We start from the raw sequence: 22,075 nt of genomic DNA on the forward strand, positions 1-22,075 counted from the left end.
ATAGGTCTACCTTGCATCCGTAATGATCCAATTTTCTTATCTCCAGAAACATTTTTTTAATATCCTCTGGATATAAGTCAACCTCCTTTTCTTAGCCATGACATACATTGCTTGCCCCCTTTGTTTTTCCCCAAAATATGTTTACTTACAAGTAACTTAACTGGGAAAAAGAAAATGGTAGATGTAATATAATGTGGGAAAATATGTATTTATGCACTTTAGCAGGAAGAATAAAAGAGCTGAATGTTCAAATTGAGAAAGATTACAGAAAGCTGCAATACAGTAATTTCAGAGTCCTTCTGCAGAAATCATGAAAACCAATATCCAACTTTAGTGGTTCAGAGAAAAGGCAAAAGCAATTTTGTCTTTTATTTTGAAGGGAATGGAGAGTAATAGTGGAAGGCCTTTCTAACTCTAAGCAGGTCACTAGTTAGACCATACCTAGAATTTTTGAACAGTCTTGATGTCTGTCTGTCTAAGGTAAAACGTGCTAGCATTGAATGTTCACTAGGTTGATTATAGGAATGGTGGATTGTCTTAGGAGAAGTTGCATACGTTGGGCTTATATTCATTGAGTTTAGAAGAATGAAAGGCAACCATATGGAAACACACAAAGTTCTTAGGGGACTTGATGGATTAGATGCTGAGAGATTCTTCCCACTTGTAGGAAAATCTAGAACCAGAAGGCATAGTGTCAGAGTAATGCATCGCCTGGCTATGTCAGACAAGGAAGAATTTCTTCTGAGAGTAATGAATGTTTGAAATTCTTTGCTGTAGAGGCTAGGTTGTTAAGTTTATTCAACACTGAAACAGATCTTTAAGCAGTAAGGAAATACAGGACTGTGGGGTAAAGGCAGAGAAGTGGGAGTTGAAGATTCAGATCAGCCATGTTCTCAATGATGGAACAGACTTGATGGATAGACTGGCATACTTTTGCTCCTGCATTTCATGGTCTAACTGGCACAAGGAATCAAGCAGATGATGTGAAGTATGTTGTAAAGATTTGGAGGAGGCCAAAACAAGGTCCTCTGTGTTGGATGCTGCTGGCATTTCAAAATGGTGACCACTGACCTGCATCAGCAGTTCATCTTTATACTGGGCGTGCAGGTTAATCCCTGTTTATGAAAGCTTCTTTTCAGGGTCAAATGTCAACTCAATCTGGTGTCTGTAAATTTTTCATTTTAAACTGTTTCTGTACACACTAGAGTAACCCTGGATTAAATACAAATGTGCAAAAATTTAAATCAACTTGTCAGTTCCAAAAGAAAAGTCTTACACTGAAACTGTCTATAATAATGGGTACAGGTAGTGGTATGTCTGAACAATAAGACAGTTTAGTTCTTCCCTAATTTTTTCTTTAACCGATCACTGAGGTTTATAACATAGCAGGTAGCAATTTAACCCACTGTTTGTTTGTCATGAATTTGTGTACATATACCCCTTTCTCTTCCAGACCTTTGATCTATCCATCTTCGATTAGTTTAGTTTACTTTTTTTTGTCACTTGTGTTTCTCATCCTTCTTGAAGTGCATCTTTTGTGTCTATTTTGTCGGGAGTAAGTAAAGAACTATATATTTTAAAAAAAACTGGCTTTAGATTGTGCTCCTTCTAGTTCATTAGATTCTCTCAATGTGTTTGAGTTCTCTGCATTAATTGTGGGAATATATTGGATTGTGGATTGTTGCAACAAACATGGAAAATTGACAGTTGTCAAACTTCACAAAGTTGAAAATGATACAGGAATCAAACATGAAGCCAGAAGCACAAATTTGAATTTGGAAGGAGCAAAGTTGCTTTAGCACCACTATATTAACACAATGTCCTTGGTTTTAAGAGACGTTTGTCATATATCAAACATGCATGAAGAAATTGCATTTGCAGGTGGGAAATTGAGCAGGAATTAGGTATTCTAAGTCCCTGTTTGTCCACACTGTTACCGAGATTTTAAAGAAATGCTCATCAGTGTAAAATCACGAGGGGGGAGAAACGAAATGCTAGGAATATTTTTGAAATACTCTGTTGATTTAGAAGATAGGCGGGTATACAGAGAGGGTTGTAAATTTTGCAGATGGTTAAATGAGGTGTACTTACGAATTGAAGCATCTTGCGTACCCGTTGGATAAGTATAAGAAAATAATTGTGTAATCCGTACAGGTTAACTTCAATGTCGCACAAGTAACAGCCAACCACTGAATTTGCATTACATTGATTCTGCTCCCCTGGTAATTGCTTTAATGTTTTTGATCCCTTTGAAGGGGAATTGGGTCTGTTCCATTTTACTTGACATTTGCTCTTTTGTTAAGGATATGCTATGTTGTATATCATGTTCCTTTTTAAAAAGTGCATTTAGATGCACTAATAACCTGTATATTTGTCCATTACAGATGATAAAGGTTCAACTGGAGTTAGGCCTGAGTAAGTATACATAAATATATGTGCTTTTTAAAATCTTGGGCAGCTTGTGAAGGGATAACTTCTGCCACAAACTTCATTCAGTCACTGCCCCATTCCACACACTCCTTCCCCAGCCGCTGTCTCCAACTGAACCTGACTTGTTTGTTTGCTATTGAAGTATGTTGAGTTATGGCAGTTCTTCCTGTAGATCTTGTGTATTACATCCACATTGTACCAAAGTTCAGTGTTTAAAACTGTTCCATCTTGACAATCCCAGTTTTCGTGATTTCTTACAACTTCACCCATTAAGCAAAACAATGAATATCCCATTACATTCCAGTGTTCTGTTTGATTCCAAGAAGTGTTTCTGACTCCATAATCTGTTCATTGCATGTGGGGAGTGGGTGTTCTCTGGGGATTAACTTTCGGCCCTATCATTGATAACCATGACTGAATGTTCTTTTAAAAAAACAACTCGCTAATGTCCGTTTTTTAGGGAAGGAAATCTGTCTCCCTGGTATGGCCTACATGTGACTCCTGGTCTACAGCAATGTGGTTGATTCTGTACTCATCAGCATGAGGATGGATAATAAATGCTGCCCTAACCAATGATTCTCAGTCATACACTCTAGCTTGATATGGAGGTGCTGGTGTTGGACGGAGGGGTTGGACAACGTCAGAAGCCACGCAACACCAGGTTGAAGTCCCAACAGGTTTATTTGAAGTCACAAAGGAGGAGGCGATAACACGGCACACTGGTTGCATGGTTAGCGCTGATACCTCCATGCCACGGACCCAGGTTCAGCCCCAGCCTTGGGTGACTGTCCGTGTAGAATTTACACATTCTCCCCACGTCTGTGTGGGTTTCTTTTGGGTCCTCCAGTTTCCTCCTGCTGTCCGAAGAAGTGCAGGCTAGATGGATTGACCATGGAAAATATGGGATTACGGGGATAGGGTGGGGGCAGTAGGATGCTCTTTTGAGAGTCACTGCAGACTTGTTGGTGAATGGCCTCTATCTGCACAGTTGGGATTCCACTATTTCTCTCGAATGATCTCATTGAAACTTATTGGTCTCTTATGGAGCTTGGCAGCCTAAATGCTTAAAGGATGTTTCCTCTCGGAGAGCGCCTAGGACCAGAGGCATACTTGCATAATAAAGAGGTGCTAACTTAAAACTGAGATGAGGACGAATATCTTCTCTCAGACAATTGAATGTGTTTGGACCACCTTTCCTCGCAGAGCTGTAGAGATAGAGTTCCTCTTATATTTAGGGCTGAGATGGATAGCTTCTTGATCATTAGTGGAAAAGGTAGGAAAGTGGATGTGAAGCATGTCAGATCAACCATGATCCTGTTGCACGGAGGAGCAGACTCAAGGGGCCGAGCAGCCTACTCCTGTTCGTATTTCTTGTGGTCTTTATAGGTGTGGTTTCAGCGATACAGCTGCAGTACTCTTGCAAATGAGGCCAACAAATCATTGCCTTCCTTAAGTTAGTTGCTGCATCTGCATTCTTTCTTTCAATGACCAGTGTACAAGGACACAAGTCTTTTTTGTTACAGGAACATTTCCCAATCTATAACTTTAAATGATACTCTGCCATTTCATTTTTTCCTACGAAGGTGGGCAACTTCGCATTATTTATGTTGTATCTGCATTTAATTGGCCCACTCGTTCATCTTCTCTAAATCATTGTGAATCACCTTTTACCCTTCACAACTCATACTTACTTCCACCTAGTTTTGTGTTAACTTGCATTTCAGAGGGCAGCTGAGAGTCTGGTAATGCATGTAGACCAGACCAGGCAAACATGACAGATTTCCTTCCCTGAAGGGATTAATAAAGTTATTTGTTGAATTGTCTTTTTGACAGTCAGTGGTAATCTCAGTGCTATCAGACTAACTTTTTATATAACTGATCCTGTAATTGCATTTAATTTTCACTGGCTGCTATTGTGACATTTGATCCGGTTTCCAAAACATTATTCCAAGCTTCTGGTTTACATTTCCATTGATTATATCATCACCTCCTCAAAACTTGGAATGCCATATCAAATACCACAGGCACAAGGACTCTAGTGCTTCAAGGAAGAATTTTGTAACCACCTTCTCTAAAACTACTATTGACATGTTGATTTTTGCCTTGGTGCTATATGAATACATTTTGATACTGGACCACAAGCAGGTATTAGAGTGGGTAAACAAAAGTCAATCAAAGAAATAAATTTTAAGGAGCATCTTTTCTACCTCTCTTTCTTCTTTAAAAGTTAAAGGGCAATAGATGAAGAGCAGGAAGATGGCATCAGGCTCTGTTACTTTTTTGCTTGACATGTAGGCAATGGACTGCATGGCCACTTTCTGCGCCATAAAGTTTTTTTTTTAAATCGTTCTATGCCTTAAAAATGGAAATAAAGGCTTGGGGAGAGAATCTGAGGTTAGTGTTGTGACAGCTGAAGGCCCAATTAAATGGTGGGATGCCTAATATAGGGAATGCCCAAGAGGCCAGAGTTGGGTCAGCACAGCTAGAAATCTGTGAACAGACTTAGGCTGTTTACCCCTTCCAACCTGTTCTGCTGTTCATATGCTCCACATGCCATTTCCTTATCCCTTTTTTCCAGGCTGTAGCAATCAAAAGCTATTATCAATCTTAGATTTAAAATTAACAGGTGACCCAGCATCAATTGCTGTTTGAGGAAGGGATGTAAACTCTTTTAAAATCCTGGAGAGTTGTGGGCTGAAGGAGATTAGAAATGACCACCAAGAATCATCAAAACCAGGATAAGAACTTGCAATCAAAGTTTTTCCAAACCAGGAGACAATATATGTCATTACACTCTTGGATGATAAGTGAACAGTGCGCAGACAGCAGAGTTTTGGCTTGTTAGTTTTATGGAATATATAAAATGTTGGAAACCAAGTAAGTGTCAGTTAAAATAATCCAGCCTCGAGAGCCAAAGACTTGAATGAGGGTGGAAGCGGGGCTGGAGTCAGATGATGTTACAAAAGTGTAAATCAGTAGTGATAGTGCAGATATATGAGGAAACGTGCAACTTAGGACTATGTCTAACACCAAGCTTGCTGAGAGTTTGATTTAGCTTTAACTTTGTCAGAGAAAAGTGGTGTTTGTGGCAGACAGAATATAACATCTTGCATTTTCTGTATTTAACTGGAGAAAATTTTGTAATCATCTGAATATGTCTGATGCTAGAGAAGCAATTTGATGTAAAGCAGTGGATGAGGCAAAGAGGGATGTTTCGACACAACTGGATTTCGGCAGTATGACTGAGCGAACTGAGCACTATTCAGCATTGCAGTGGCAGGTGTTAATAATAATTGTACCTTTATTGTGATGCAGAAGTCACATTGTTGCATTATATGTAAAATTATAAAAGGGCCTCTTTATGAAAAGTATATCCTACGTACCGTATCACTACTGCTTCTAAAATTTGTAATACAAAATATTGAAAGAAATTTTACACTGGTTTCACACCAAGTTGAATTGTTTAACAAGTAAATCATCTGACCAAACAATATTATTTCTGTACAATGAAATTTGAAGTTCTTTCTTGAGAATGTTAAATTAAAATATGCTTTTTTTAAAAAGACTTCCTATTATTGATGCAATGATGGAATGTCGAATGATTACAATGTTCTCCTAACTTGAATATATTTACAATGTTCTCACATTTAAAAGAATGATTACATTATAGCAGGTTTTGCAAAGGGATACTTCTCACTATGTTGACATTGTAGTCCTTTTTTTTAAATTTGTTTTACAGTGATAGCAAGGCCCTGAAAGATGAAAATCTGCCACCTGTTATCTGTCAAGATGTGGAACACTTCCAGTGAGTTTTACAGGTTTGACTTCCAAGCAATCATTAACTTGCTATTTTACAGTATCAGCATTTGAAGTCATATATTCTTTTTACACATCTGCAGGAAGTTTGTAAAAGAACAAAAGCAGGTGCAAGAAGAAATTAGTCGAATGTCTTTTAAAGCTATGTTGAAAGTACAAGAGGATATCAAAGCGCTGAAACAATTATTAACAGTAGTTGCCAGTGGACTTCAGAGAGATTCACTTGCCATCGACAAGCTGAAGATAGAATCTGCGCAAGTAAGTGAAAATTCCCAGAGGTTTTTCATGTAAGTTTGTAATAAGACCAGTTTTGAAAAAGGAAATAGTCACGGTTTGAGTTTAGCTACCGAAGAGGTGATATCTAATTTGGGACTTCAAGGGTAGAGATTAGTCAGTAATATTTTACAAATAATCATTTGAGCTGCATTCAATTTCTTCCTACTGTTTTAATAAAAGGATTATTTTAAAATTAATAAAATAATTCTGATTTGCTGACATTGAGAGCAGTGCCTCTATCCTGAGAGTTAACGTCAGTTGTATTTTTGTGTGTTCACAGGAATTAACACAGAATTGTAGCACAGAAGGTGATCATTGATCCCTCTTAACATATGTAGAAATGGGTTTTAAGTCTTAGATTCTCCTCTTGAATTGTGTCACTTACTTACTGAGATAAGCTGGATGAAAAACTGTGTTCTGTAATCAAATAATGTGATTGTGGTTGCATTAACTCTTGTACTATATTTTCAATTCTAACAGTTTCGGGTATAGAAATAACTATGCAACAGTTGTTCTGTATTGACATACTAACCAGAGGCCTTTTCAAAATTTACAACAAGAAGGCTCCTCAGAGGAGAGATTAATTGTGAAATGAAAAAATTGCAGGCCCCTATGACCCCTTTGTGAAATACTGTAGAAGTTAGATTCTTTATCCTGTGTCTAGTGAATGTATTTAAGCTACTCTCTGGTGGTGTAAACCATTCCAGAAGTCTATTGAGCAAGACTACCCTAACCCTAAAAGAATTTGTCATGCTGAGCATCTTTAAAAATTAGGTATAGCCATCAAACAGAAAAGTGACCTCCCATTAGTCCAAAACTACTAAATGGTGAAATAAAATTTGCAGACATGCTTGGATTTAGTTTTTTTAAAAAAAAATTTTGATCAATTGTTTGTGCCAGCCCTGAGTGTGTCATTCAGGAGGCTATCTAAAGTGCAGGTTTTGCATCTATTGAGCCTTCAATTTAGCTAGAAGCACTGTCTCATTTTGAGAAGAGCCGGTTTGGCAGCAGACTATGTATGTTTGATTGCAAACAAAAAAGAATGTTAAAGTGCTCAGAAGTAAGTAAATTGCCGTGCTTTCTTACTCTGTGTATTTTCTATTGTTTAGAAGCATCTTTAAAAGCAACAATATTCTTTGCCCTAACTACCCCCACACCCCCTGCCCTGTGCTATCACAACCCATTTTGACAGTGAAATCGTTACAAATTCATCACATGATATTACTGAACATTTTTGCAAAAATTCTCAATTTCAGTTATGGTCTCTTCGCTGTAGGAAATATGATGTTAAGCCTGAAAGGGTTCAGAAAAGATTTACAAAGACGTTCCTGTGCTTGCAGTGTTTGAGACCCAGACACTTGAGCCACTCCCTATAGCTATTTTCTGTCATGTCAGAGGCTGAGGTGTGACCTATTATAGAAGCTAATAAAATCATGAGGGGCATGGATAGGGTGAACAGCCAAGGCCTTTTCCCCAGGATAGCGGAGGCCAAAACCAGAGGGTATAGCTTTAACGTGAGAGTAGAAAGATTTAAAAGGGACTTGGGGGGCAGTCTCTTTCGTGCAGCGGGTGGTGTGCGTGGAATGAGCTGCCGGAGGAAGTGGTGAAGGTGGGTACAATTACAACACTTTTTAAAAGGCTTTTGGATGGGTTTATGAACAGGAAGGGTTTAGAGAGATATGGGTCAAATGTGACCAGGTTAATTTAGGATATTTGGTCAGCATGGACAAGTTGGACTGAAGGGTCTGTTTCCATGCTATACAACTCTCGACTCTAAAACTTTTTGTGCAATTAGCATAAAATCTAAAGATTAGATGAAGTGATGTTGAAGAAAAGCCACTTAAAATTTGTCAATATCTTGAATTTATTCATAGGAGCTTAAAAATGCTGAAATAGCACTCCGAACACAGAAGATACCGCCAGGACTTCAGCATGAAAATACAGCACCAGCAGAGTAAGTCTACGGATGTCTGCGCAAATGAACGGTCTAGAATGCAATTGAACAGTTTTTTTTAAACTGACATGATGGCAGGAAGTGCTACACTTGCCCCCACACCACCTCCCTCACCCCCATCCCAGGCCCCAAGATGACTTTCCACATTAAGCAGATATTCCCCTGCACATCTGCCAGTGTGGTATACTGTATCCATTGTACCTGGGGTGTGGCCTCCTCTACATTGGGGAAACCAAGCGGAGGCTTGGGGACCGCTTTGCAGAACCCCTCCGCTTGGTTCGCAACAAACAACTGCACCTCCCAGTCGCAAACCATTTTAACCCCCCCCCCCCCCCCCCCCCACCCCATTCCTCAGACGACATGTCCATCATTGGCCTCCTGCAGTGCTACAATGACGCCACCCCAGGGTTGCAGGAACAGGAACTCGTATTCTGCTTGGGAACTCTGCAGCCCAATGGTATCAATGTGGACTTCACAAGCTTCAAAATCTCCCCTTCCCCCACTGCATCCCAAAAACAGCCCAGTTCTTCCCCTCCCCCCTCCCCACCACATCCCAAAACCAGCCCAGTTCGTCCCCTCCCCCCACTGCATCCCAAAACCAGCCCAGCCTATCTCCGCTTCCCTAACCTGTTCTTCCCCTCACCCATCCCTTCCTCCCACCTCAAGCCGCACCTCCACTTCCTACATCCCACCTCCTTGACCTGTCCGTCTTCCCTGGACTGACCTATCCTCTCCCTAACTCTCCACCTATCATCTTTTCTCTCCATCTTCGGTCCGCCTCCCCCTCTCTCCCTATTTATTCCAGAAACCTCTCCCCATCCCCCTCTCTGATGAAAGGTCGAGGCCCGAAACGTCAGCTTTTGAGCTCCTGAGATGCTGCTCGGCCTGCTGTGTTCATCCAGCTTCACACTTTGTTATCTTGGATTCTCTAGCATCTGCAGTTCCCATTATCAATGATGGTATGAATATCGAGTAAGAAATTGTGCATTTGGAAAATAACATTTTGAAATCACATCCTCCGCTTGATTGGGTGAAAGCTTTACATCTTCTACAAAGATGGCTTCCTGATCCCAGATAGATCTCCTACCTTTTGGTTATTTGCAGTACCCCTTCACTTTCACAGTAGAGGCATGCTGTGGAAAGATATTTGTGAGGTCCCTTTGGAGACAAACTATAGTGCCTTTTTTTTTCCTCTGACATTTGAATTATGGGCCTGAATGCTTTCAGGCTTCTATGATGTCCTACAAACAAATATGTCAAATTATGGGAAACACTTGATGCACACACATTAGGCTGAAGAGGGAGAACAATTGTGCCATACATCCCCAAGCTCTCGTCTCCCCTTGCCTGCTCGTGGTCATTGCGAAAATAGTGGAAGAAGTAAAATGTATAAATGTAGAAATAGGAGCATGAGTAAGCTGTTTTGGCCTTTTTTGAGCTTGCTCTGCTATTTAGTATTATCATGGCTGATCATCCAACTCCGTACTGTGTTCCCACTATCTGTAATACCTTTTTGATCTCTCTCGTCCATAGAATTGTATCCAAATTGTTGAAAGCATTCAATGTCTTGGCCTCAATTACTTTATGTGGCAGAAAATTCCCTAGGTCACATTCCTTTCTCCATGATAAAGATTAGGCCTGCTGGCTTTGCATTTTAAATTAACGTTGTTTCTTCGGAGAAACTTTATTTAAAATATTGACTTGTAAACTCGTTAATGTTCATATTTGAAACACTTGTATTACTGGAACTCTATAAACATCATATTTTGAATAGTCTCTCAGAAGACACTCACACCTGCTAAATGTATCCATGGCAAAGCCATCCACATGTTCCAAACAAACCCATCACCATTTGAAGTTGTATCCGTTGTTTCTTGTAAACAACTTCTTCCTTCATCATGGTTTCTTTAACCACATTCCCACTACACTTTACAAGCTCTCCCTTTAAAGAAACGTTATGGATATAATCAGTAGCAGATCATAATTCTTCAATCGCTGATTGATTGCATACAAGTTTAGCTAGTCAAGTCACCTTGTAAACTTTGCGTAAACAATTGGTTATGCACATGAAAATAATCATATGCTATGTTGAATTTCAACAGCTCTGCTTGGCTAATTTTAAGTTCTATTTTAACAGCTATTTCAGACAGCTGGTTGAACAGTTTGAGGTTCAGTTACAGCAATACCGACAGCAAATAGAGGAATTGGAAAATCACCTTGCTGCTCAGGCTAACAGTTCACACATGACTCCACAAGGTGGGTTTTTTTAAATTCTGTTTAATCACTCAAGCATGGTGATGAATTGTCATGAGTTATGTTCTACCATTTGCACTCAAGTATCTGACTTCCCCAAAAGATTTGTTCATTTGTAGTGAAATTTGTTTGCACTAGTGCAGTGCAATATTGCGCTTCTCCATCAGTTTAAAGTTGACCTCTAAGTTTGACATCACCAGTAATCTGGAATTGCAATTAAAAAGATCAAATTGTTAATTGAAAAATGGAATTCTATGCGTTGTATCCACACCCACCGAATACCCATAGCTAAAATTTAAATGGTAAACTTGGTGACATTTGTGAAAGGAGTGTAGAGTTAACATTACACGTTTATGATTTTTCATCAGTAAATAATCAATGAAGCATACCCTTGCTACGTAAATGTCAAGCAATGACCCTGTCAAAGAAGAAAGAAATCAAGGCATTGTCCCATGTAATTCGGTGGCTTTCCTGTCACTGAATCCCCTTCTATCAAATCCTTGGAGTTACTGTAGACCAGAAATTGATCAGTCATATGAATACTGTGTAGCTCCAAAGGCCGGTCAGAGGCTAAAGATTCTAAAGGGAGAAACTCTGTCTCTCCAGTTCCTTTTCCCCCCTTCCAAAAGTCGCCAGGCAAGAGGACTGATGAGATGTTGTCCGCTTGCCTGGATGAACAGAGCTCCAGAAGTTTGACACCATTTGGGACAAAGTAGCATGCTTGATTGGCCCTCTAACCCCGTAGCTGACCCTAACCCATCTTTATGGTCGATCGGGACAAGTAACAAATGCTGCCCTGGCCAGCAACAATCACATCCCATGACACAGTGGAGGGGGGAATGAGAAAACACTTGTCTTAAATAAAAGCCTTCAGATGCCGTAAATCAAGAACAAGAACAGAAGTTGCTGGAAGCTCAGCAGGCCTGGCAGCATCTGTGAGGTGGGGGGGGGGGGGGGGGGGGGAATAATAATCAGGGTTAATGTTTTGGGTCCAGTAGCCCTTCCTCAGAAATAGAGTTGAATAGAGAGTTTAATCAGCAGAGATGTTTAAACAGAGATCTGTGTATTTTTCTATTGTAAACATACTTTACAGTTTATAAACACTTTGCTGAATTTATGGTGTGTCAATGTTTTTGTTTTTTCCCTTTTTATTTCGCAACCAGCTTAACCAGTAGGACAGTGACGTGTGAAATTTCCATTTTCCCAACACTGCCTTTTGTCAATATTTCTCCCAGAAATTGAGAACAAATAAAATTTAATTATGACAGAAGCGGGAAAACAGGCAATAGAGACTAAACTCCCTGGACAGGAGAATCCTACTGTAATGGCTTAATTACATAAAAGGAATTAATTCAGCCAATATTAAATTAGTTATGCTCGTTTCTTTTTGAAGTGAAAAGAACCCTGATTGTGTTGAACTAATTAGGTCCCACACTTAAGATCACCATCTCCACCTTGGAAAAAGACAAAAAAATCAGGTTATAATCAATGACATTCTTATGGAATATATGGGTGTTGGAGATAGAATTGTACTCGGCTGTTGTTTCCTCCGGAATAAAATAGCAAACCATTGCTTGCACCTGAATATTGGCAACTTGGATGAGTTATTAAAGCACGCATGTCAAACTACACCAAAGAGGTGGAGAACAAATGATGACCATTAGATGAACAAAGGATTTTTTTTGGATTCTTCTTTAACCATTTTTGTCATTCCCACAGATCTGTCTCTTGCAATGCAGAAGGTATACCAGACTTTTGTGGCATTGGCTGCCCAACTCCAATCGATTCATGAAAGTGCAAAGGTAGGGCTTGAATTTGAATATTATTGTTTTCATACTTCTTCTAAAATTTAATATTCTTGAAGAATGTATATTGACTGTCATACCCTTTAGTGTAGGGAACACTGTTCTGTTGGCTAGATAGCTTACATTCAGAATCATTTCCACAACTTGGGATTCAGTTCAGGCTCCAGATTAGGTACACTTTGGGACCTGCCATCTTGCTGCGCCGTTGAGAGTTGAAACCAGTGACAAACCAAGAGTTAACAAGAAAAACTGCCAAGAGAAAGGACTCGGGCTGAAGTACTAGCAATGAGCCAAGAGCATTCACAGAATAGAATGTTTCATAGAATGGAATAGTATGCTAATTTCTGTTTTGGCCTATTTTCATGACCACAACTGATAGTTATTGAAAAGATTATGCCACAAAGTTAGGTCAAATAAAGAAAATATTGCTGAAAATGAATATAATATGTATTTGTATGTTTAAATTGAATGGGTTTCTCATCAAATTCAATTTCAAAGTAGTTTAAAAACCCCTATCAACTACCTTATTAGTGCCTGAAGGTGTGTTTGTGATAGCAGCTCATGTTAAATGAAGTTGAAAACTAACGTAATAGTAGCCACAGTATGTGACTGGTCACGTTTTGTCAACAAGTTCATATTCTTGCTATTAACGAGCTCTACAGCCAAAGTTTGTTCAGGCTCCAAGCCTTGAGTATCAATTCATGTGTAAGTTACTTTAGTGTTCTTCTTTCAGTGTTAGACAGTCTGTAGGTTTAAATAATTTGCGATATTTTCTTTTATAATATTACAGCTGCTATAAAAGTGGAGACCTTTTTAAGAAACCCAGTGTTTCCTTACCGTTTGAACAATTAAGAATCTCAAGCACCAACTGTGCAGGACCTCAAAGTTCTAATGTTCCTAAAACCGTAATCGCTAATATTTCTAAAACTCTGCAAAACATTCAAAGAGCTGAGGGTTTACTTCAGCCTGAGGAACATCGGCTAAGAAGATCAATTGCTTGGTCGTCTTTTTCCTGGACTCTAACCTATTCCGAATCCTTGGACTTTCTTTTTCTGTTGACTTCACAAGCTATTTCCTTAGATCTAATGCAATGGTCAGCTCTTTGCAAACAAGCATCAATGATTTAAATGACAAATGATAGGAGTAAATGAGTAGAAACTATCTTCAGTACCAGAAATATTCATAACTAAACGACAGACATTTGACGTGAATGTGCAACCACCCAAAGGTAGCACAAAAGCAAAACATGTATGCAGTAAACTTTTATTCTTGGGAAGCCAGAAGATGCAAATTTAGTAATAACATCTGGAAGGAAATTTGACAAAAAATATGATGTGAAAAACTTCCAGAGTGAGGAAAGAATGGGGCAATGAGGCTAATTGGATACCTCCTTCAAAGTGCCAATTTGTGCATGATGTACAGAATGACCTCCTCTTGTATCCAATCTTTGTATTATTTTCTACATTTTTACCTATATTTATTGTTTGGGAAGGAAGAATCTGACTTTACATCTAATTAATGCATACTGCACAATTATTTATAATCTGAATTAATTTATTTTCTGTGTTATTGCTCAAAGCTATGAAGACCAAGCGCTATTCTAGATAGAAAAGTGTTGGGGAACTTGGGGGGGAAAAATGCACTAAACTTGCAAAAGCATGGTGTGGTATTGTGAAGAACCAATAGAGAGTAGAAATTAGACACTTTACTTTTTGATGCAGAAACTCCCCAAGGCAAAGCCTCAAGCAGAGTCACCATGCCTTTTGTTTTTAAATAAAATCTAAAAATTTAGGAACATTTTTCCCTGGTCTGTTCTTCTTGGCAGTGCTCAACCACTCAGCACTTTATTTTCCTCATACATGTGGGGAAGTGGTGCCACAGTGATAATGGACGTGACTCATCATCCAGTGGCCTAAGATAATGCTTTGAAGACATAGATTCAAATCCCACCACAGTAACTGGGGGAGTTTGAATTCAGTTAATGTTCCAACACTGAGCCTAGTCTTATTGATGATGACCAGGGAGCCATCAAAATGTGTTGAAACCTTGGTTTACTTACATCTTTTTAATGAAGGAAATCTTCCATTCTTCACTGGTCTGGCCAACATGTGACTCCAGACTCTCAACAATGTAGTTGACTCGCTAACTGCTTAGTCAAGAGCAATTGAAGATAAGAAAAAAATTCTGACCTTGGCAGTGATGCTCACAGATCATAAAAGAATAAAGGAAATAATAAATGGTTGGCCTCTTTGAAATTTGGTACTTTTCCAGTGCTAAAGAGTCTACAACAAAATATCTTCTGCAGCGTGTTCCTTTTTTTTCTGACAAAACTTCAAGTTATGAGATCATCATCCCTAGTTTTAATTACAGTTAGAGACCAGGTAGTTTTATGGAAATTAGGAGCCCTTCATATCACAACGCAGGAGTAGGCCATTCAGTCCTTCAAAGCTATGGAGTTGTATCAGCCCTGCCGACTGAAGTATTCCTCCTTCACTTGCATTTTTCTAACCACTTGACCTGTTTGAGTATCTCTCTAATGCATCTGCTGTAATGCATTTCCATGCACATTCCTGTCAGTCTCTTCCCACTTTTTTCCTTCCTGTTCTGTTCCCCCATTTTTATGTTTTTTTTTTTGCACCTTTTTTCAACCTCTTCCCTTATCTCTTTTTTTTTTCTCATTCTTCAACTGTCATCACCATCTCTCCCACCCTCCTATTTTCTCTTGTACTCCAAAATTCCTCTCCCTAAAACTCAGCTTGACTGATAAGACCAAAGGCTACCTATTTCATCATGTGAAATGCCATAGAAAGTTGACTAATCATTATATGAACAAAATAGTATGGACTGGCTGTTTCTTCCTTCATGTGCTAAATTCCCAATCTGTGTGACCGTAGGAAATACTAAGCAAAATACTGATGCCTCCCCAAAAAAGTGGAATGTAATTGCTCACTCTTAAGGCCATAACCTGTAGGAGCAGAAGTAAATCATTCGGCCCATCAAATCTGTTCCGTCATTCAGTGAGATAATGGCTGACCTGATGAGCATCTTCCAATTTTCTGCCATATTGCCAAAGCCTTGATTCTCTTAGATAGTTTTATTGTTTAAATCACTATCTCAACATGAATATTCTTTAATGACCTGACCTAGACAGCCCTTTGCGGTAAAGAATTACACAGATGACTTGCGAACCGAAAATATTTCTCCTTGCCTCTGTCTTAAATGGTCTACCCCTTATTCTGAGGTATTCTGCCGTCTGGCCAAAGACTCTCTCAGAAGGGGACACAACCTTGGGCGACAATTCTGTCAAGCCTCCTAGAAAAAGAAAAGCTTCCTTTTCAATAAGGATTCTCATTATAGAGTTGGCATAGAAACATTATAGTATGTTGAAGTAGCAAGCCACTGGAAGCTCTGGGTCGTTTTCCTGGGCTGAATATAGGTGTACTGCAAAATGGTCACCCAGGCACTCTTTGTACGCTCCATTCCCTTTCGCATAAATGTCTGCTTACTACCTGCTGAACGTGGATGCTAGCTTTTTGTGATTTTTATGCCCAAGAATACCTAAACCCACTTACACTGTAGCTGTCTGCAATCATTACTATCGGAATAATATTCATATCCTCTATTCCTCCTCTCAAAGTGCATGACCTCACATGTTCCCACTTTGTATTCTATCTAGTAAGCATTTGGCCACTCTCCTAATGCGTCTGTATCCCTTTGTAGACTCGTTGTGACATCCTTAAATGTGCCTTCCCAACAATACTTTTCATCTGCAAACATGCCATTGATAGAGATAATGGGAACTGCAGATGCTGGAGATTAAATCCGAGATAACAAAGTGTGGAGCTGGATGAACACAGCTGGCCAAGCAGTATCTTGGGAGCACAAAAGCTGATGTTTCGGGCCTAGACCCTTCATCAGAAGAGGGGGATGGGGAGAGGATTCTGAAATAAATAGGGAGAGAGGGGGAGGCGGACCAAAGATGGATAGAGGAGAGTAGGGGTGGGAAGGTAGGGAGGGGATAGATCAGTCTGGGGAGGATGGACAGGTGAAGGGGGCGGGATGAGGTTAGTAGGTAGGAAATGGAGGTGCTGCTTGAGGTGGGGACGAGGGAGTAGGTGTGAGGAAGAACAGGTTAGGGAGGCGGGGACGAGCTGGGCTGGTTTTGGGATGCATTGGGGGGCAGGGGAGATTTTGAAGCTGGTGAAATCCCCATTGATATCATTGGGTTGCAGGGTTCCCAAGTGGAATATGAGTTGCTGTTCCTGCAACCTACAGGTGGCATCATTATGGTACTGCAGGAGGTCCAGATGGACAGGTCATCTACGGAATGGGAGGGGGAGTTCAAATGATTCGCGACTGGGAGGTGCAGTTGTTTATTGCGAACTGAGCGTAGGTGTTCTGCAAAGCGGTCCCCAAGTCTCTGCTTGGGTTTCCCCAATGTAGAGGAAGCCACAACGGGTACAACGGATTCCAAACCTCTAGGACTTTCCCAAATCTTAAGAATTCTCGGAGAATACTACCAGTGCATCTACTATGTCTGTAGCTGCCTTTTTAATTTCAAAAATAAAATCCTAGGATGCATCCCATCGGATTCACCTGATGGCCTTTAGCCCTGTTCGTTTCGCAAGAACATTTTCTCTAGTGATTAGTTAGTGTGTATATTTCAACCCACCCACTTTGGGCCCCCTTGCTTATTTAGTACTTTTTGGAATGCTGTTAATATCCTCTTCTCTGAAGAATGATTCAATTTCCTGCTTCATTTTTATTTCCCAGCCTAAGGGGTCTATGATTACTTTTGATCTCACTTTCGATTTACGTATTCAAAAGAAGGCTGTCCTGTCTGTCCTTGTATGATTGGCTAATTTGCCCTCAAAATTTATTTTCACCCTTTTTTGTTTCTTTTCAGCTTTTGGTTTTGAAACCTTCACAATCCTCTGGCTTACCATTTAGTTTTGCCCCTTCATGCTTTTTTTTCTTTGAATTTGATACTATTCTTAACTTCCTTGGTTGACCATGTTCAGTTTATCCCCCTCCTTAAATCCTTTGTCCTCACTGAGGTATATCTTTGCTATGACTGAACTATTTTCTAGCATTGTTCATCAACTTTTTTTAAAACTACTTTCCCAGCCTGCTCCAACCAACTCCACCCTCATCCCTTTATAATTACCCTTACTTAGGTTTTTTTGCAACCCAAGTTTCTTGCTCTCAAACTGAATGCTAAAATCTGCCAAGTTGTTATCACTGTTCCCTCAGGGATTTATCACTCTGAGATAATGTATCAAACCTGTGTCATAGTACATTACCAGATCCAAAACAGCCTGGTCCCCAGTTGGATCCATAAAAGATTGTAAACTATCACTCTGAATTCTTCCCTGTTGTTACCTTTTGCCAATTTGAGTTTCCCAATCTACGTGAAGATTGGACTCACCCATAATTAGTGCACTATCTTCTTCACATGCCCTTATTATCTCCTGATTTATATTCTGTTACACAGAACAGTTACTGTTAGGGAGCCAGGAGACTACTCTCAACAGTGTCACCTTGCTTGTTATTTCTTGACTACATCCATATGGATTCTAAATCATTCAATTCAAAATCATTTCTTGTTATTGTACTTATTCCATGATATACTAACAAAGCTATCCCATCACCCTTTTTTGTCCTTCTGATAAGTCACATACGCCTGAATATTTGAATTCCCAACAATGATCTTCTAATCATGCCTCCATAATGGTTATAAGACGTGCTGTCAATTCATTTAATTTGTTCCAAATACTAAACACATGGAAGTAAAAATCCATTAATTTTAATTTTTGCCATTTTTTTTCCCCACCTGAGACTATTTGTTGTTTTCTTATGCTTGTAGACACTGCCCTTTTTTGTTTCCAAGTCTACATATGCTCACCCCTGCAGAGCACAGTATCTTTTTCCCTACTTCTTACAGTCCACTAACACCACTGCATTCCTATTTCTTCATTATCCCATTTGAATGCTTTCCTGTACCACAATACCATTGTGACTTTGCTCATTGTCCCTGCAGTACCCATTTTTACCCACTTGCAAGAAGCTCGTAACTATTAGACCGTTTCAGGGAAACAGGCACCTCAAGGGCTGCCCCTTGAGTCCGCAAACCTGCTTCACCTACATTCATATTCTCCTGTCCTTGATTACAGACCAAGTTTGAATTGCTTTATCTAGGGGCTACGTCAGCCTCTTGGAGCAAACTCCAGTAATCATCCCTCCCCTGACACAGCAGTGTTAACAGCTCAGGCTGCAGTTCTTCATCTCAACCTGAAAGGATTTAGCTGAGTCAGTTAATAAAGATCCCATTTCAAAGCACTCACTGCAGAATTAAAAGCTGCAGTTTTTAATAAATTAAAGTTCTAGACACTAACCCCATAAAGTTATCGTTTGGCTGATTCGCTGAACCAGTGGAGCCCCAAGTGTGAGTTGATGAGATAAATTACCTCAGTTGTGATGGTGAATTAATCTGCATGCAATTTAAATCCAACTAGATATATTTTGCTGCAGTCCACTAAACTGTCTCAGGGAGAAAAAATTAACAAAGGACTGGTGCAGTACTTATTCTGCACAAGTATTGTTTGATGTATTTGTCCTGCAAACGCTTACGACATTGGTGATGTTGTACAGTTGTCATCGTGACATAGATGCATTTATGAACAAGTAAATATTATCTTTTTCTTAGCTCTGTAATAAGTAATATTTCTTTAATTCTATTCGCCTCAACGATAAAGTAAGCTGCCTTTGCTTTACTTTGCGTAGTAAATGATTTTGAGCAGTGGTTGAACATGAGTTTTCTTTCTTCAGATTTTAAGGGAACAGTATCTTGGCTACCGGAAAACATTCCTTGGAGATGCTACTGATGTCTTTGAAGCAAGGCGTACAGAAACTAAGAAGTGGCAGAATGCTCCACGCATTACAACTGGGCCAACTCCCTTCAGCATACCAAATGCAGCGGCAGTTGCCATGGCTGCAACATTATCACAGCAGCAACAGCCTGCTACAGGTCTGAATGTCTTCAAGTTATAGATGAATAGTGTTGAGACAAATATCTGGTTATAGTGGGTCATACCATTATAGTGAACAAATATATTACTCTTTATTGTCTTCCTGGATACATCTCCGTGGTCTTACTGCTGTATTAGAAAGCAACTAAGACTTTGTACACTTTTTGTATTTAAATAAAATGATCAAGATAAATTAATTATTGATACCTGCATATATAACTCCTAGATTATTAGTATGCAGGATATACAAAGCAATAATCCTAAACTGCAAAGTACTTAATCTCTTAAATTGATGTTTCAAAGATCATTACTGCTACAGTAATTGAGAAAATGTGAAGTGACTTTTTATACTGTAACCATGACTAAGAATTTAGTTTGTGACCAGTGAGGCTTTTTCAGTGTTGAATTGATGAGTCAACAAATTCTGATGATAAATTTCAGCAAATATGAAATATTTATTAGAATTAATGTTTTTGTTCAAAAAAACTTGGTTAATATTTAAACTCCAGAGATGGCTAATGGATGAATTTTAGCCATGTATAGCCCTGAGTGTTTTTGGGTTAGATTTTGCTTTGATGAACCTTTAGGGTTGATACTACTGAAGGATGCCATTCCGTATCATTTCCACTATATTTATGCAATGACCTGTCTTTTCCCTAAGTTAATTCATGAGAAAGTGTTGTATAATATATTAGTATACCAATATACTCTCCAAGATATGATTTGTGCTTAGGTTCCCGAAGTATTGTATTCTTTATCTGGGGTAAAAGGTGCCAAGTATGAGGTTAGACACTCTTCCAAAAGGATTTCATTGGAAGCGTGGTTCATTCTAAATTGACTGCTCCTGCAACCCTTCCTTCAGCTTGACAACTTGTCATAGGCCATGACAGATCAGGTGCCATTAATTTTTGGCACATTGGGTTGATAAAGAATTTTAAAATAGCCTTGTTTATTTTTGAATGAAATGTTCTTCACTAAAAGTTGCAGATTCCCATTGCAGGTGCTATTTCCAAGTAGAAACAGGTGCCAGAAATACAAAATTAAACTGGCATTTTTTTTCTCTCTAAATTGAAATGTCAGATACATTATTTTGAGAAGGTAGAGTGAATAAAGCTACTTTGTGTATAACTTTTGGGAAGGTGTAACAAAAGAAGTTCAACAATAATATTAATACATGTTAGTCTTTTTAAAAAGGTAATGAGACATAACAAAGTAAATTACGTTTACAGAAGAAAGGAAGAAGTATTTAACCAGTATTAACATGCTGCATTTTTTTATACTTGCACCATAATTAATACGGTTCTGCCTTGTTTAACATATTCCAGAGCAGCATTTAAAATGCAAGTAACTGAATTTTCCAATTTCAGCTTTAAAGTTTGTTTTGTATGGTTTTTAAATATTTATTAACTTGATAACTCCCCCTTTGCCCCCACCAGTAAAACTGGCTGGTTAGTATGTGTGATTAAATGAAAATGAAGGATCTTTTAAATAAATTTGAAAGAATACAAATATTTGTTATTAACCAGTGTTAACAGCAATATAAACATTTTAAATTAATTTAAGTTGGTAATGTATTTAGAAAATGAGGCTGCTAGAATAATGTGCAGGTAAGTTGTTGCACTTATCGTGAGCTATATTTTGATCAGAAAATACATTTTAGTATAACATTGCTTTCTGATGAAGCAGTAATAAAATTGTAGTTCTACTGAAAACTGAAATGTCTTAAAGGCCAAAAAAACCACTTCTGCCCGGTATTGTAATGTTGCAAACACTATGCGACACTTTCTTTTTATATACCAGTACACAGTGCCACAGTTGCCTTCCAAATAACACTAGATTATGATACTGGTTTGATTATGAAATCAGTCTTTGTAAACTATATATTATATAATACTGCCATACCTGTAAACTTGTGTTAAAAATCAACTGTGCGTTTGGCTCTTATCATTGTTCTTCGAAATCTATATGATGCAAAGAGACAGTGTCAGTTTACTATGACTTAAAGGTGGCTGAAGTTTTGAACACTAGGAATGATCAAATTTGTCTAAAATTCTACTTTAACCATTTTATAGTATTCCAGCATACGTTTTACAAAGTTAGATGCTAGGATTCCATATAAAAATTGCAGTTGTGTAAGAATTAGTTTTTAAAATCAAAACCTGAGTCAGCATACAAATTGATACTGTCTCTTTACTTGAGAATTTGACCCATAATTTGCTTGTGTTTTCTGGCTTTTCTTTTGGCTTAATTTACAGTTTTCTAATTCTCTACGCTAAATTCTCTCTCTGACACTTAAAGGTCTAGAATATCAGAATACAAAAGCAATATTCTGTTCTACCTTTTAAGAAGGGCAAAATAAGTAGTGTGTTTGACCTGTGAAAGTATGGATGTGTTCAATCTACATTTGGAGTGTAAATTCAGTGGTGCCTTTTCAAATTGCGCACGCAAAGAAATTCTCTTCTCATTTGTAACTGCCTTGAACATGGATGATTTATTCCCTTGGTTTATAAAAG

The 22,075-nt window shown here is 38.8% G+C and overlaps 1 protein-coding gene across 4 annotated transcripts in view; it reads left to right on the forward strand.

Moving 5' to 3' along the window:
* The window catches only part of nup58 (nucleoporin 58), a 57,243-nt gene that overhangs the window by 23,009 nt on the left and 12,159 nt on the right, over positions 1 to 22,075 (forward strand). For all 4 annotated transcript variants that reach the window (XM_059646679.1, XM_048533198.2, XM_048533199.2 and 1 more), the window contains 7 exons: positions 2,385 to 2,415; positions 6,170 to 6,235; positions 6,330 to 6,504; positions 8,397 to 8,476; positions 10,614 to 10,732; positions 12,449 to 12,531; positions 19,363 to 19,561. In XM_059646679.1, coding sequence (XP_059502662.1) covers positions 2,385 to 2,415; positions 6,170 to 6,235; positions 6,330 to 6,504; positions 8,397 to 8,476; positions 10,614 to 10,732; positions 12,449 to 12,531; positions 19,363 to 19,561 — 753 coding nt within the window. The remainder of the gene's footprint in view (positions 1 to 2,384; positions 2,416 to 6,169; positions 6,236 to 6,329; positions 6,505 to 8,396; positions 8,477 to 10,613; positions 10,733 to 12,448; positions 12,532 to 19,362; positions 19,562 to 22,075) is intronic.

The sequence above is a fragment of the Stegostoma tigrinum genome, chromosome 6 (genome assembly GCF_030684315.1).
Source record: "Stegostoma tigrinum isolate sSteTig4 chromosome 6, sSteTig4.hap1, whole genome shotgun sequence".
Taxonomy (NCBI): domain Eukaryota; kingdom Metazoa; phylum Chordata; class Chondrichthyes; order Orectolobiformes; family Stegostomatidae; genus Stegostoma; species Stegostoma tigrinum.